Below are 17,847 nucleotides of genomic sequence, written 5' to 3'. Positions count from 1 at the left end.
ATTCAAATACATTAATTTTTTTAAAGTGTGTTGGAGGAAATAATTTGCCCTGCAAAAGATTTTTCGCTTTGGGAAAGGATTTGCCACAAGATTTCCTTAAATAACATGATTCCCCAGCATGCTTAAATATGACTGACACACTAAGTTTCAGGAGTATATGTATTGAGTAAAATGACCCTTACCTGTGTATATTTCAAGCATGGATTTTTGCTGTTTCTTTTCATTTTTGGCATGTATATTTTATGGGCACACTTGTTGGGAGAATATGAGGAATGTATTCCCTAGATTTATGAACAATCTCTGGCAGTAAGAGAACAGAGTGGCACTATAAAAACAATGCAGTCTGGGACCAGGTGGGACCATCTTCCCCGGCGACTTTTGTACAGTGAGTGGCAGGTTGGTGACACATCCTTCCAGTGACATTCAGTGCCTTAGTCCTACAGTATTCTGCTAATAAAGGGCACACCTGTGGCCTGAAAACGGTAATATGACTTCTAAAGATCTACTTCACGTTGAAAGAATCTGGCTTCATTTCAATAGAACAAAGTACTATTTTCAATGAGTACAATTCCTCCAATACTTTCTTACTCGTAAGTGAAAGAAATTGGAATGAGTCATCAAAAAGAAGAAAACAACAGTTTGAGGGTTGAACTAGTTAAAACGATCGTATGTACCACCATAAGTACGTTTGAACTTAGTTAAATAGTTCAGTTGCAATATTTTTAAAAATTAGATAAAATGAATTACATAGATCTTTCTACAAAGAATGGACGTTGAGTTGTGAGAGCAGCCTCAACCAGGTAACGTTATTCTCATGGTGAAGAGTGAATGTGTGACGGGGCGGCCTTACCTCCTATGGAGATGATGGCGTCGAAGCCCTGATCCCTAAAGGGGAGATTAAGGTTGTCACATACCATGACTTCACATCCTCTACGCCGGGCAATCTCTACCAATGGCGCACAGTAGTCACAGCCCAGGGTATGTACCTGGCTGTTCACTTTAAGATACTTTCCAGTTCCACAACCTGCAAGAGAAAAACCTGCGTTACACGCTATCCTTAATGGAAAGTGGAACATTGTCGGTTACTTTGTCTTATCACAGGGAATAGAAATAACTTGATACAGGTAAACCTCGGGAATGCTGCGGGTTCCATTCCAGACCATTGCAATAAAGCGAATGTCACAATGAAGCGAGTCACATGACTCTTTTGGCTTCTCAGTGCATTTAAAAGTTACTTTTACACTATACTGTGGTCTGTTCAGTGTCCAACGGCATTATGTCTACAAAAACAATGTACATACCTTAATTTTAGAACAGTGTATTGCTAAAAAATGTTAACCATCATCTGAGCCTTCAGCAAGTCATAATGTTTTTGCTGGTGGAGGGTTTGAAATACTGTGAGAATTACCAAAATGTGACACAGAGACACGAAGTGAGCAAATGGTGTTGGAAAAATAGCACCAATAGACTGGCTCAGTGCAGGGTTGCCACAAACCTTTAGTTGGTACAAAACACAATACAGTATCTGGGAAGTGCAATAAAATGAGGTCTGCCTGTATTAACTAACCAAGACAGAACACAACATGGATTGAAGGTACACACAAAAACAAAAAGAAAAGCCTTCAGAGAGCACGTACATGTTTTTATATAGGAGATGAGAGGAAACGAAAATGGGAAAAAGAAATATTATTTATTGAATATTTAATGAGGTCATGTCCATAGGGCTTTCTTAACAGGATAGCACAATCAAGAAATGTCAGCTGGCCTCCAGCAGCAAATAATAGTTCCCTAGTATCCTAGTGACAGGGTCCAGTCTCTTTACAAAAGTTACCTTCACACACATATTTCATTATGTTTAGGTCTACATGTTCTGGGCATTTATCCTTGTGTTATCTTGCCGAACCTTCATCACTTGCTGGCTATGTAAAACAGACTACTGTCAACAACTTTTCAATGGGTATAGATAAAATAACTTACGCAACAAAACAGGCCTTTCAAAAATTTAAAATTTGAATTTGAATGAAAAAAGGATTTCAGCATCTTTTTATCCAATCTGTTGTCAGTGCTAGGTTTTAAATGATCTCTATTAACTCTGAATACAACTCTGACAAAGAACTATTTTTTCTTAAATAGACCATTTTTTAAAAAAATATTTATTTGTTTATTTGGCTGCACCAGGTCTTACTTGTGGCACACGGGATCTTTAGTTGCGGCATGCAGGATCTAGTTCCCTGACCAGGGATCAAACCCGGGCCCCCTGCATTGGGAGCTCGGAGTCTTAACCACCGGACCACCAGGGAAGTCCCTTAAATAGACCATTTTTGACATTCACTTTCTGGTGGCAGAGACCCAAGTAATTCAAGATTTACACAGCCCAAAGATTTAGATCAATCAGATCTCACAGATATTATGGTGAAGAAGGTAGTAACATAAAGGAATAATCATCTTGAAACAAAGCCTTCTGTGATCTAGTACCTAGTATTTTATCCTAGCACAGACATATCATCTATTTCTTTTTTCAGAAATATTTAAAGATGTCATTAGAGTTGATATCCCTACCTGCTGGCATTAGCTCTAAATTTTTTTGCCTGAAAAATATCTACCACTATTCAAAGATGATTAGTTTGCTGCTTTTGAAATACATTGCAACACTCTTTGATAACTCCTCCTTAATAGGTGCTATTCAAAATTATGAGACACTAAAAGCATAATTAAGATTCACTGATGCCAGCTGAGACAGTGGAGAGCTTGTGAATAAAAAATAAGATTTCCAGCTTCATTATTTCAATGTAAATGATGGAGGTCTTGGAAATATTTTAGATCTCATAGCCACTGTTCCTAAGAATGCTTTTGCAAAAAAGGATCCAATATTTGAGGGAAATCATGGGGAAAATATAATTCACAAAGTATTTTAAAATTGAAATCCCGAACATTTCAAAGATGATGCTCGTATTTTAAGAAAAATAATCTTGTAAAATTTTTTGCTGTTTTGAACTGGCTCAGGGGATACATTTAGAGAAATGAAAGGGAAAATTACTTCAAAGATACTAATAAAAACGGGTTCATAGAACATTGGAGCTAGAGGGACGTGTTCAGAGAGCATCTGGTAACAATGAGGAAACTGAGGTCTTTTCAGATCTCATCATCTCCTGAAACATTTCCAGTGCCCCTGATACCTTTGATATCCTGTATTTGTTTCTCTCTTTTTTTTTTATTTGCGGCCATGCCGCGAGGCTTGTGGGATCTTAGTTCCCCGACCAGGGATTGAACCCAGGGCCACGGCAGTGAAAGCACCGAGTCCTAACCACTGGACTGCCAGGGAAGTCCCCTGTATTCATTTCTAATGGCATTCATTTTTAAGGATAGTAATGGAACTCCTGAATATGATGCAATTATCCATTTTCTAAGTGCAGACACCGAGGTGCTAGAGAGGGGAGATTTTATCCTAATGAGGAAATCAAGAATACTGCCAAGCCTAGTCACCCCATTATCTTAAACATGCAAGAAGTAAATCAGAACATTTTTGATACTGCAGCTCCTGTACACAACAGTCATGCTCCTTTACAAAATCTCATTAAATGATAACCTTCTGTGGTACTGCAGAGATACAACAGCAAGTGTCTGCATGCTTCCGTTCCCCTCTATTTTGTATTCTGCACCTCACTACAACTAAGGAAGAAAACAGATAATTGCCTCAATTCAACAAGATGTTTTGGCCCATGGTGGGCGAGTATTTGCTAGAAATAATTAATCTGAATGTTCCCTCTGAAGTTTGCAGAAGGAACTACATTTTATAAATTAAGAGTTTTTTGCTAAGACCTTATCTGAAAGAGAATTCTCTTTTCCTATGGGAAAAGGAAGAATATAGCCTATTTATTTCTCCTTTTATGTACATCTTTTGACGTCAGAGATGAGGCAATATGTTTTATTCTGCAGGCCTGGTGCCTGCCACTTAGTAGGAGCTCTAAATTTTTATTGACTCAGAGAAGGAATGATAATTAGAGAATAACTTAGCAAATGAAGTCTGACCACAGAATATGGGAATAAATAATTGAGAGTTAAAAGGCAAAAAGAATTTTAATTATTGAAAAATTAGTTTTAGTTATGTATACAAAAATAAAAATTTCAGTACTATTAGGATAGTTGTCTCTGATGTCAGGTAAAAAGGTCACCTTGCTCAGAAAAGAATCTAGTTCTAGTCTTTATTCTGCTTCCTAAACTAATCCAAGTAAAGCCCTCAAGCCACAGAACACCCTCCATGGATCACCTTTTTTTTTTTAAATGTTACAGTCCATTTTTATTCATAATTTATTAGTTTAATACTTTCTTGAATTGAGAGAAATATGGGATTTATATATATAGGGATAAGGTTATAATAAAATGGTTTGGTTAACCAAATGTGGTTCAGTTTTATTTTTTATTTTAGTTTATTTAAAAAAAAATTTTTTGGAGTATAGTTGATTTACAATGTTGTGTTACTTTCTGCTGGACAGCAAAGTGAATTAGTTATACATATACATATATCCACTCTTTTTTTTTTTAGATTCTTTTCCCATATGGGCCATTACAGAGTATTGAGTAGAGTTCTCTGTGCTATATAGCAGGGTCTTATTATTTATCTCTTTTATATATAGTAATGTGTATATGTCAGTCCCAATCTCCCAGTTTATCCCTGGCATGCACCATCTTCTAATGGCCTTAAATTACTAGCCCATTTCAGGAAAAGGTATTGCCTTAATTGCAAAGATCACAGGATTTCCTGGGGGTACTTTGCATTTCTGCTGTCTCTGAATCATCAACGCTCTTTATATTTAAACTACAGTTCCTGCTCACTTCATTCCTGATACCTGCCCTGAAGAGTTAGTTTCCATCAGGAGCCATTATCACACACCTCAGCAGATCAGCTGGGAGTGGGGTGATGTGCTTAATAAAATTTAGCCAATAAAAAAATCGCACCACTAAAATAGCGAAGCGGCTAGATAATTCCTGTGTGGGCAACTGGAACACGATTACCTCTGCATGTTTATTACCTATGCAAAGTTTTATTAGTCATTAATTATAAATTGCTAATCTAATAACCAGTCAAATTAAACTGTTGATGATTTTAGCTAAGTGGAAAACCTAGAAAGAAAAAATATTTCCTTTTGGAGATAGTCGTATTGTTCTACTTCCTTTTTTTTCTACTAATCCCTTTGGGCTTCTTTCTTTCCTTTTCATTGATTTCTTCTTAATTTCAATTTTTTTTTTAATTTTTATTTATTTATTTATTTGGGCTGTGTTGGGTCTTCGTTTCTGTGCAAGGGCTTTCTCTAGTTGTGGCAAGCGGGGGCCACTCTTCATCGCGGTGCGCTCTCTCCTCTCACCGTCGCGGCCTCTCTTGTTGGGGAGCACAGGCTCCAGATGCGCAGGCTCAGTAATTGTGGCTCACGGGCCTAGTTGCTCCGCGGCATGTGGGATCTTTCCAGACCAGGGACCGAACCCGTGTCCCCTGCATTGGCAGGCAGACTCTCAACCACTGCGCCACCAGGGAAGCCCCTTAATTTCAATTTTATTTTAAAACTTGTCTTTCACTGTATAATCAAAATATTCTTATTTACTTATTGAGTGGTAAAAAGTATAAATAGTATAAAAATCAAAAGATACAGATGGGTGAATAACATTTACTAGATATAATTATTGATTTGCACAGCGGTACTTAAAGAATATTATTTGTGCCATAATTTGTAGTAGCAAAATGTAGCAAACAACATACATATCTGTTGGTATGGTGTTATTAGCATAGAAAGCTATGCAGCTTTTAATAGTTAGCAGCTCTATGAGAACAAACGTGGAGTGATCTCAATATATTAAAAGAAACAAGAGCTAGGTGTATAGCAGTTTGTATAACATACTAATTTGTGTAATTGAAAAAGGGAAATCCACCCATGCACGCACTTATGTGCACAAATATGCTTATATTTATGTGAAATACCTCAAGAAGATTATACAAGAAGCTAAGAGCATGGTGCCTCTGATGTGGGTTACTTGGTGCTGGAAGACTGGGATGAGAGAATATTTTTCACTGTACATTTTTTCGTACCTTGTTGTTAAGCCATTTAAATGGATTACCTATCAAAAACATTTTAAGCAATTTGTATTCCCCCCATTTTTGAACTGTTTGTTCATATGGTTTCATCATTTTGCAGGGGGGTTGTTGGTCTTTTTCATACTGACTTTGAAGAAGGCTCCACAGAGTAAGAAAATTGTCTATTTTTCTATCAGATATATTGCAGATATTTTTACCTAGTTTGTTTTTGGTTTTTTACTTCATTTATGTATTTGTCTAGAAATTTGCCTTGTAGAACCTTTTAAATTTTATGTTGTCAAAAATACCAATGCAATTAATCCTCATTACTCACAGACTCTGTATCTGCCTCTTCACCTAATTGCTAAAATTTATTCGCAGTGCCCAAGTCTGTACTGGCAGCGCATGTGTGTAAAGCTTTACACAGAAACACACATGAAACAAGGTTAGTTATTGATCAGTTGACAAAAATATTGTGACCACAGGCTCCTAGGAACCTAATCCAGTATTTCCCCTAGGGCAATAACTCAGTATTCACTAATTCAGGGTTCACGGAAACTTTATAGAACCTAACTACTGTGGATAATGACAACCAACTGTATTTTATTTTATGACTTCTCCCTTTTTATGTGTCATACATTGAGAGGCCTTTTGCTTTTGAGAATATTTTTTTAAATTATATAGTCATCATCTAGTCCTTTAATGAATTCATTTTCTTATACTTAAATCTTTGCTCCATTTGGAATTTTTGGTGTAAGGTATGAGAAAGTAGCATATATATTCTGTATCCCCAAACCTTTTCCTCCCAGTTGATTTAAGATTCTGGTACTTTGCTTATATTATGAGTGGTAAGAGTTCCAAACTCACTGCATTTTATGAAACCAGATTTTTTTTTAAGTTGACATGATACAGATGTTTTTAAAGACTCTCCACTTCTACGTGACATGTACCCCTTCCCCAAATTCTACACTGCTCGCACCATCTTTAACAAGCCAAAAGCCCTGGGCACATCTGTTTCTCTTACCAAAATTTAGAGCGAATGTCAAATTAGACGGAACTTGTAACTGTAGACTTAAGATTCTTACGGTGCCGTATGCATGTAATTGCTAGAAAGCAGTTTTAAGTGGGCATGCTTCAAATAGGAATCCTACCATGTCTTAAAACTTAATCTTAGATCTCCTGGGCTGTGATTTACCACTTCTAGATTCCAAAAGATACTGAGCCAAAGTCCTCCAAGCAAATCATTATTTACTTGATTATGAGGATATGATCTAATTAAAGATATGCTCTAATAATAAGACCCCTAAGGAATAGTTAAGGGAAAGGATCCATGAGATTCATAAGAGGTTATAGGACCTCTTCTATCATCTCACAATTCTGGCGCTTCTGTAGAAGGCGTGAGAGCTACTCAGCGTGAGCCACCAAAACACCGTATTCACGAATGTGAATGTCTCTAAGTTTATTATTTTTTTAAATCATTCAGTGTTTTTTAAAGTATTTTTTAAATTAATTAATTAATTTATTTTTTGGCTGTGTTGGGTCTTCGTTGCTGCATGCCGACTTTCTCTAGTTGCGGCGAGAGGGGGCTACTCTTCGTTGCAGTGCGTGGGCTTCTCATTGTGGTGGCTTCTCTTGTTGCAGAGCACGGGCTCTAGGCACGCGGGCTTCAGTACTTGTGGCACGTGGGCTCAGTAGTTGTGGCTCGCGGGCTCTAGAGCGCAGGCTCAGTAGCTGTGGCGCACGGGCTTAGTTGCTCCGCGGCATGTGGGCTCTTCCCAGACCAGGGCTCGAACCCGTGTCCCCTGCACTGGCAGGCGGATTCTTAACCACTGCGCCACCAGGGAAGTCAACTCTGAATTTAAAATGGTCAATTTCACAAGCGGCCATTTCAATCCTGATTCATTCAAGCAACGTCAGGTTGATTTTTGTGGGAGGATGTGCACGAAGGCTCTGAAAAAATTGCCACTGTCTATATGTAGATTTGAGGGGCTTTCCTACTTTCTGACTTGACTGTATGAATCTCTGCTGTAAAGTGCATGTTCCAGGTGCTGACATGCCAAGGCCACAGTTTCAGACTTCTGGTTAGAGCAGAAATGAAACATGAATCTGGAAAGGAAAGGCACGGCGGAATCTACTTCAGATTACGTGGCGCCTCCCCGGGTTACCTATGTCAGCGATGAGGCTGCCAGGCTTCTGGTCCTGGAGGAACTGGCGGACACGAGGCCAGGCTTTGCTCTGCAAGTCGCTGAAGTAAGGAGCGGTGCTCTCATACACATCGTGCACGTGCTGCTTCTCCAGCTGGGCAGCTGCATGATCCATCCTGGGGAAAACAGGGCCACGCCAAGGAATGCAGTTCAGAGTAGGCACCAGACATGGCTGACGGGGATGCGGATTTCCTAAAATTGGGAACTTACAGCTGCCAAGATTGTGCTGCTTTTATACTTTTTTTTTTTTTTTTGGCCATGCCTCGCGGCATGTGGGATCTTAGTTCCCTGACCAGGGATCAGACCCACAGCCCCTGCACTGGAAGCACGGAGCCTTAACCACTGGACCACCAGGGAAGTCCCCGTTTTTATACTTTCTTATAAGCTGCAAAGAACACAGCCTTCACTAGAACCTCACCAGAGTTGTCAGAAGACTAGCAAATGCATCCTTCTTACCTGCACATCTTCGGAAAACAGTCATTTGGGAATGAGCTAATTATAGTATGTTTCTCTGGAAGATCAATTCTTAATTTGGGAAGCATACACAAAGGTCTTAGCAAAGGTTCACTCTGGATAAAATCGTTCTATCGGATGCTAAGTAGATTTTAAAATTTCATAGCACGTCACTCAGCACTCCAATCCAATCACAAAGCCCGACTGATTCTACCTTTTTAATTTTTTTGGATTCCAACCATTTCTCTATATCCTACTGATTCTGTCTTAGAAAAGGTCCTCATTTCTTGCCTGAATTGCTTCAACAGGCTGTAAACAGTTTTTGTTTGTTTGTTTGCCCTTCAATCCCTTTCCTTCAATTATGCCACAATTGTTTTTCTACAACATAAGTCTTAACTGTGTTGCTTCCTATCTTAGACTTCTTCAAAGGCATTTTATAGCTTGTCTGATCAAGTTCAGGTATCTCAGGGGGCATACAAGGCTCTTTTTGATCCGGCCTCCATTTTCCTCTTGAAGCCATTTCTCACCGTCCTTCCCCAGCATCAGATGCACCTGTAATACTCAGTGATCGTGGCTTCTCAGGCATGACACAGCCCGTGTCATCCAGGGGCTGGACGGGTGCTGTGCATTACCAGGCTAACTCCTGTTCATCCTTGGCATAGGCATCGCCTCCTCCAGGGAGACTTCCCTGACTTCCATGCAGGATAAGGGCAATCAGAAAGGAGTGGGCAAAGTACAAGAGCAGCTCTTAGAGGCCTCTGCTTATTTGGGGTTTGATCTTTTAATTATTGTCTTGTGGCATGTGAGTGCGGAGTATCCCAGGGAAGGGCTCAGAATGTGGCTTTTTACCAGTCAAGATGAAAGTATTATTGATCTCTGGAGAACCCATTTGACCCTACTCGTGCATACCAGCTAGCTCAGTCCTGCCCCCTGTACTCCTGTTGCATCCCATGCGTCCTCTACAGATTACCGAGGGCTGTAACAGTCTGTTAGATATTCTTCTCTAGCACTGGCTGGAAGATCCTAGGCAACGAGGACTTATCTTACTTAACGCTGAATCCTCAGTAGTTAGCACACAGCAGACCTTCAAAAAATGAACAAATAAGCAAACAAACAACCAGAATGGACTCTGAGTACAGAGGGTAACATTGGCTTTGGTAGAAGAGAGTAACCTGGGGAGTGTGGGAAGAGAGGGGACCCTACACCCACAAGCTTGTAGATGGGAATATGGTAAGAGAAGGGATTGTCCTTGCACAGCCTCTGTGTTCCCTCCATACGCCCACCCCCTCACTCTAGGAAGTAGGAAGCACTTGGGTAAGATGGCATCTGATTAGTTACTCCACTGTGAAGTGCCTACCCCTCCCCGGCTTTCTGTTTAAGAAATATGAGAGATACTTTGAGACCATGTAAATGTCCTATTTCTCATCATCTCACTCACCACTTATAGCATCCAATCCATTGATGCCTCTTTCTAATTGAAGTATAGTTGATTTAAAATATTGTATTAGCTTCAGGTGTACAACATAGTGATTCAATATTTTTATAGATTATACTCCATTTAAAGTTATTACAAAATAATGACTGTATTTCCCTGTGCTGTACAATGTAAACTTGTTGCTTATCTATTTTATACGTAGTAGTTTATATCTCTTAATTCCATAACCCTCTTTTGCCCCTCCCCTTCCCCCACTGGTAACCACTAGTTTGCTCTCTATATCTGTGAGTCTGTTTCTCTTTTGTTACATACATTCATTTGTTTTATTTTTTAGATTCCACATGTAAGTGAAATCATATGGTGTTTGTCTTTCTCTGTCTGACTTATGTCACTAAGCATAATATTCTCTAGGTCCATCCACGTTGCTGCAAATGACAGAATTTCATTCTTTTTTTATGGCTGAGTAATACTATCACCAAATGATAATATTCTAATTCCATCATTCCCTCAACTGTGAGGAAGAGCTTTTCAGGATTTACTCTTAAAACAAACTAGCAGTAGGTTATCCCTAATTACTACGGACCTGCCCACAGTCCCTGCAAAAAATCTGGCAAACTCCTGACACAGTACAAATCTCATTTGTGATGTCTGACAAAACTTCCACCCAAACTGAAACAGCTTATATTGCACCCTCAACTAGAATTTACAAAGTAAACATATGGCTGGCTATAACTGCCTACACATGAGAAAAACCCAAACACTGAGTGCTTTTCTCTTTAATCAAAATCTCAGTAGACTTAAGTCTGTTTAAAACTTTCCCCCCTCAAGGAATCAATCAGGCAATACAGTCTTGAGAACCGTAAAACAAATAAATTTTAATACTTTATTGCACTTGCCAATGTTAAGTGGCAATCAGCATAAACTTGATTCCCCTCCATCTGGCTCCAACTACAAGCTCAGAATTTGTAGTATCTGAACAGCACCCCGTGGAGACCTTTCTCTCTAAGTCTTCCCCCCAAGTTGCCCTCCTTCTACTATAAACAAGTAACCTCAAAGAGCTATTATAAAGTGTGTGAACAGTATAAATCCATTTTGTTTATTTTACATTTAAGATTATATTCTGCAGAATATATAGCTGACCATGAAATTAATTTGTAGAGTTGGGGCCATCCAATATGACATTTTCAACAGTCTGTGGATTTAAATTTCCTGCAGTATACACATATGCAAATTCCTTGTGAATCCGGTAATATGACTAAGCAAGTAAGACTAGTACTAAAGTAGTAACATAGGGTTCAAGCTGAAGCTAGGAAGGTAGGGTTTGGTTTAGCCAGGCTTCTTAATCTGTGTCCTGACAAATTCCAGGCCTTGGAGCTGATGCCTTGTTGGTGAGTCATGAAAGAAGAGAAGGTAATTTGAAAGGGACAGAGAAGTCATAGAATGTAATGCACCAAAAACTTGAAGAACTATTTTGGACTTTAAGTGCAATGGAAAGTGGTTCCTTGGACAGCGGAAGAGAGGAGAGAAAGTGATAGGAAGTTAACAGGAGAGGTCAGTGGCTTGGTGTGTTTCCCCTGGAGAGAGGAGCAAAGAGACAAACATCAGCATTCTCGCTTCCAGCAGCAGGGTGGTCAGCAACAGGTCACAGATGTGTGGTTTTCCTGTTCTGGGCATGTAACTAGGAGAACACTTCTCTACCCAGCTTGATTCAGGCAAAGCCGTGGGACTTGCTTTGACCATTACCTGTGATCAGAAAAGACGTGAATCACTTCTGGGCAGAAGCTTTATGAGCCAGTGAGTGTCTCTGCGATCCTGGCAGCCTCAGCCCAGGTCCCTGAGTGACTGCTCTTTATGGAGGGACAGTGTGCATGTTTTAAGCCAAAAGTAAGGGAACAAACAGCTCATCATAAAGGATGTTGATTATCCATCTAGATAATGAAAAAGTAAAAACTATCCATCATATTCTGTTAGAAGATAACTTGTGACTATGTGAGTTTGTCCCGTTTTTTCTTTATAAATACTAACACTTTTTACTGTAGATAGAACAAAATTGGGAGAAAACAGAATACGGTTCTATATGCCACTTTTTTAAACTTACTTTAATATTGTGAGCCAAGGAAGGAAAGGAGAGAGGCAGGGAGAAAGGACACTAATATCTGTGGACCTGAAAGCGTGGAGGCATCAAGGTATTGCTGGAAGCGGTTTCTGTCAACGTGTGTGTGTGTGTATTTAACAGTAAGACATTAGTTTGAAAAAGAAGAGAACCTGTCAGAGGTAGTAGTGAAAAATAATTTTGGAGATCTAAGATTCGAGGGAATACTTAATCTCTCCCCAAGCCTGAGCCCAAGCATTTATGACCATTATTTACAATCCCAGACATTTCAGAGATTAAATACTTTAAAAAATTTCTGCTTACCCACTCTTCCGTTGAGGAACTGCACCTCTCTTTGGACTTCGAGTGATGCTGGAGCCTGCCAGTCACGTAGGACAGGGGTGGACACATGACCTAATCTAGGACAATCATTCTCTCTCCCCTGGGAAACTGACAAGAGGTAGTTGAAGTCAAATCACTAAAGGAAATATCCTCCAGTTTCTCCTAAGTCTTAACCTTTCCTGAGGTTTGGTTTGCAGCTCTTCTATTCTATCAGCTACTTAGTATACTCCCAACAAATCCCTCCCCTTGTTTGTTTTGATGTTTGCAGGCAAAACACTTTATTTCAGACTTGAATGCATCTTCACGATCACCACATGGACGTCAGGGGGTGTCACAGTGGAAGAGATGTGCTGCGGCCACCAGAGTCCCAAGAGGACTTGCCACACATAGATGAAAGGACTCTTGTTGGAGCCCTCTGGCAACAGAACATAGTGGGACGCAATGTCCTATTGGAACCAATGCTAGACTAAGAGAAGATCAGAGCTGTTGTCATAGTGCTGCCATCTTTGCCACCTCTCCATCTTTCTTTTCTGTACTGCCACGACCTAGTATCTGAGCTGTTCTTACAGCTTTCTAGTTGGTCTCTCTGTCCCCCTTGCCTTCCTCCCACTCCTCACACCTGTCACCTCTAATATATCCATAATGCTGGGAGGTTGCAATACTCCTTTTCAATCAATATTCACTTGCTTGGAGACACCATACACTCCTATAGTAAAAGGCAACTGCAAAGACCACATTGCATATGTGCTATTCTTAGCCTGATGGCTGTAACTTGTAATTTCCCTCCATGAACCCAAGAAAAGCAGTTTAGAATCTCTAGTTCATGCTGATGCTGGATAATTTTCCTATAATGTGCATTTGATAATCTCCCCTCTCTGTTGAAAACCCTTCAGGAGACTTCTATGAGATAAAGCTTGCACTCCTCCATCTGGCATTCAAAAGCCTCCATGACCTACCTGGTCCCAGTCTAGCTTTCCAGCCATGTCCTATAACTGCCACAGCTCAAATTCTCAACTCTACCCAAAGAACTCTACTCACCTTTCCCTGAGTGGGCCTTGTTTATAGCTCGTCACTCAGGTCTTTGCTGAAGCCAGCAGGCTGTTCTTTCTCATCTGAAATTCTTCCCTTCCAAAATCTTACCTTCAAAGTCTAGCTCAGCCTCTTTCTCCTCCATAAAGACTTTAAGGATAGCTATCCATAAAAATAATAATTTCTCTCAGTATTTCTATATACTGCATATTTATTATCGCTATCACTCTTAGAGCATTTCTCCTGATACTATCTTGAACTCTCAACTTTGTATATGTTCCCAACTAGATTAGAAGCTCCTGGAGGGCAGAACTGAAATTTGATCTTTCTTTTATATATATCATAGTGCCTTCACTCAGTAATTAACTGTAGAACTAATGAATCAGTGAGCTGTTTCCTTAGCTCCCTATGCAAGACAACAATGCTTTACTCTAGATAAACTGGTCCTCAAATATTCGTTCATAAATCATTAATCCCCTGGTAGGAGTCAAGAGGCACTCAGGAAGCAGAGCTAAGACTGAGCTTTCCCGGTTGTGTTTTGTGTTTCATAATTTCCTTCCCTTGCAGAGGCCTGTTTCAGAGATATACCCTAGACACACAATAGTCACATTTTTATAACTAAAAACAAATATAAATAACTGTAAATTGTTCTCTTGTTATAAATGCCACAGAAGACACAGTATTTTAAAAAAAGAGAATAGAACTGCTTTAAATCTCAAAGATAGATTCAAACTGTAATTCTAAAGTGAAAATACAAATTGGTCTGGACAGTTCAAATACTTTACTTACATTATAAAAAGACTTCATTATAAAATACATAGGTTTTTTTAAAACCTTTTAATATATGATACCTCAAATGTAACACCTACATATTATTTTCAAGTACAAATTATACCGCAACCTTTTGAATGATAAAAACTATCATTTCACAATATGCTTAAGTCCTAGAAACACATTTTGTTCTCTAATAAAACACTAAATACATTCTTGTCATTTTAACTCACCCTGGACAACTATTTTCAAATTCTTTTTTCCACCTAGTGCAAAAATAAACTCCAGCTTACCTTATATCACATTGTCATAAATTTTAAATTATAGGAATTGGGACTAATTAGGTTTCCCGAATATGCTCATATTATGTGAATTGCTGTGATAGCTGAAAGCTACTAACCTGAGTCATCTTGTGATTACAGAAAATTACTTCTTGTCTTTGTGATTCATGGCAGTTTCCACCCTCAGAAGTGATAGTTGTTGTTCATAATTTTCTCAATGTGTAATGTAAATGCAAAGTAGTAGGAGTGGAATCAAATAGCGAGGCCCTTCACACAACGAACCATTCTGTATGAGCCTTTGAAGGGAATACAGGGCCTATTAGGAAAAAAACAAATACTAAAGTTCATTTTACATAATAAAAATATTGAACCAGCTACAGCCCAGGTTGACCTCTTGACATATGCATAAATTACCCAGAGAAGAAGGGATTAGAAAGAACTGTTAATATATGAAACATGCCAGAACTATAAGAGTAGTTTCTGAATCAATTCCTCAGCTTTCTGTAAAACATACAGTACTTGCTCCCAAAATTAAATTGGATGATTTCCTCTTGTTCCTCGAAAAGTTACAAGCACTGAGAGTCAACTTTGAATCCAGTGGTTTAATTAAATGTAACTATTTAAGAGATATGACTAAATGTTATTAAGTCATTCCAGTACAATTTAACTGTTCAATATTTGCTCATATTATCAGCTATTTCCATGTCACTTTGACAAGTATTCTTAGTTATTCTTCGTTGTTCACATTTATTTTTTTCTTTTTTCATAATAGAGCAGGTCTGTCATGAAGCTCATCAAAAGACTCTGAGTTACTTTTAAAAAAAGGACCTTCTATGACAGAAAGCACTTTGTAATGGAGAGGTCTTGGCGTGTAAAATGAGGTCTGAAGAGATGTCTGGCGTGGTAGGAAAAGCGCATCCTGTAACACCTGGGGACCTGATTCCTTACCTGTAAATGAGGCACATGGACTTTAATCTTGATCATAGTTCTCAACCATTTTCCTCGGTCTTCACATCCTTTGTGTGTGCACCTCAGTGCCACGAACTGTACCCCTTTATTACACATAGTGATTCTCAGGATGGTCCCCGAACTTCCCTGAGCTCCCCATCCACTCCACTCTTGGTCCCTCTTTAAGAAGCACTGATTTGGGTGTGCTTTGGAAAGCTTCTCTCTGGTCTTCAGAATATGCATATACATTTTAACATGTTATCTCTCAGTCATATGCAGGTATACGATCTGTACCACTGAGAGCCACGAAGCTTGGCTTTTTAGGAAGAACATTTAGGAAGAGTCTTGAAAGAGCTACTAGCCAAAAGATCTCATCTTTCCTTTTGCAATTTTAGAGCCTGCCTTAATCATAAAGGAGATGATGTTGTCGTCTGAGCCTCCATGCTAGTGGCAAAGCTAAAGGCTGTCCCCTGGGATTCACCTTCCTGCCCTGACCAGCCACCCTGGCTGTCTAAGCACCTTTCCTTCAGGCATGAGTGCCCAAATGCATTCACCCTCTCAGATATGCCACTGAGGACAGAGTGTTCCGCGAGCCTTAGTCACAAAGTGTAGCGAATGAAAAGAATTTCAGATAGTGCAGCAGGCATGTGTGAGCTACTCGGGTGAAAGCAGGGGTGGGGAACTTTTCTTCTATATCCCCGAATCATAGCCCCCAAACACCTATAAAGATAATTGACTTTCTATAAGTTTACTAAATTATGATCCAAATTTGCCTCTCTTGAAAACGAATCATGTTATCTTTTCCAAGAAGTTGCTGGCCAAAGACAAAATAGGGTAGTATCTATCTTTTAAAAAACTGAATTCAAATGAGTCCTTTTACTTTATCAGCCATACATCTCTGGAGCATTTAGTATTAAAAAATGCATTCCTTCTCCCTTTCTCCTTGAATAAATGGGTAACTGTCCTTGAGGGCAAAGGTGACTCAAACCTTTTGAAATTTTGAGGTTAACCATGTGTGTATATTTTCCTGGGAAGCGGGTCAGCACCTCAAACTATGGCTCAGGGGCAAAGTCAGCTTTTGGGTAAAAAAATCTGTATTAAATTAAAAATACACATTCATTCACTCAGTAAATATTATTTAAACCTCTGTTATATAACTATAAGGCACTAGGGATAAAGGTTTTTTTAAGTCCCCCAATTTAGGAATCCAAAATTTAATACGGGAAACATACAAAGAAATAGAAAATTAAAATATGGTAGAACCTTTACTATTGGTATGGATACATCCCGAGAGCTTCTGAGCTTCTGAATCCCCAAGCTACTTATGCCTTGCCTTATTTTATCTATCGATCTATAGATAGACTGATTGATTGATAGATACAAAGATTAACAGATAAAATAAACCTATTACAAATTACTACCTCATGGACCTTTGGGCCATCACAAGTATTTAAAACCACAAATGCCAAGAGCCCACACCTGGTATGATGAATGTTATGATCCAGGTGTGCACAGGTGCTATAGGAGCACGTAGGAGAGGCAACTCATCCAGCCTGGGGGGTGGGCGGGGGGCGGTGGTGGTGGGGGCATGTGAATGCTCCCTTGAGAGACTGACAACCAAGCTGGAGCTCCGAAGACAGTAGGGGTAAGTCAGGTAAAGTGGGAGTGGATGATTCTAGCCATAGGAAGCAGCATATACAAAAAAAAAAGAAATGAGACTAATTATAATCTTTGATGAACTTCAAGTAACTTAACAATAATAGCAAGACACACATACATGTACACACAACATATATTATTTACTACCATCCAGGCCCTGTTATAAGCATTTAACATATTTAACTCATTCAATCTACCCAAAAACTATATGAAACAGGAACTATCTTGTCCCCATTTTATAGACAAGAAAACTGAGAACATAAGTGACTTTCCAAGGTCACATAGCAGAGCCAGGATTTGAAACCAGAAGGTTAGATTCCAGAGTTCACACTCTTACCTAGACAGTCGACAGGGAGGGAGGGAGGAAGGGAGGACAGGTGATGCTGTAAGAGTACGTAGGAGTCAGACCACATAGGACCTAGTTTAGCTTTCTAAGGAGTTAGATTTTATCCCGGACACAATGGCGAGCCATAGAATTATGTCAATGAGAGAAATGACAAAATCTGATCTGGTTTCCAGAAATCTATGGCAAGAGTGTAGACTAGTATTTCCTGGACAGGTTCACAGAG

The 17,847-nt window shown here is 39.3% G+C and overlaps 1 protein-coding gene and 1 long non-coding RNA gene across 5 annotated transcripts in view; one reads left to right on the top strand and one right to left on the bottom strand.

Moving 5' to 3' along the window:
* TRMT9B (tRNA methyltransferase 9B (putative)) overlaps positions 1–17,847 on the bottom strand; it is a 72,683-nt gene that overhangs the window by 6,072 nt on the left and 48,764 nt on the right. For 2 of the 4 annotated variants that reach the window (XM_057537353.1, XM_007174040.2), the window contains exons 2-5: positions 14,791–14,987; positions 12,573–12,698; positions 8,230–8,384; positions 851–1,024 (exon numbers count right to left, since the gene is read on the bottom strand). In XM_057537353.1, the coding sequence (XP_057393336.1) occupies positions 851–1,024; positions 8,230–8,383 (328 nt within the window). In that variant the 5' untranslated portion in view covers position 8,384; positions 12,573–12,698; positions 14,791–14,987. Of the gene's footprint in view, positions 1–850; positions 1,025–8,229; positions 8,385–9,630; positions 9,806–12,572; positions 12,699–14,790; positions 14,988–17,847 lie in introns of those variants that run through there. The other 2 variants (XM_057537354.1, XM_007174043.2) reach the window with 2 other exon arrangements.
* The window catches only part of LOC103016580 (uncharacterized), an 82,081-nt gene that overhangs the window by 43,010 nt on the left and 21,224 nt on the right, over positions 1–17,847 (top strand). The gene's annotated exons all lie outside the window — the stretch shown is intronic.

Source organism: Balaenoptera acutorostrata, chromosome 21 (assembly GCF_949987535.1).
Source record: "Balaenoptera acutorostrata chromosome 21, mBalAcu1.1, whole genome shotgun sequence".
NCBI classification, from domain to species: Eukaryota; Metazoa; Chordata; class Mammalia; order Artiodactyla; family Balaenopteridae; genus Balaenoptera; species Balaenoptera acutorostrata.
Note: the sequence above shows the minus strand (reverse complement) of the source record. Positions and strands in the feature narration are given on the sequence as shown.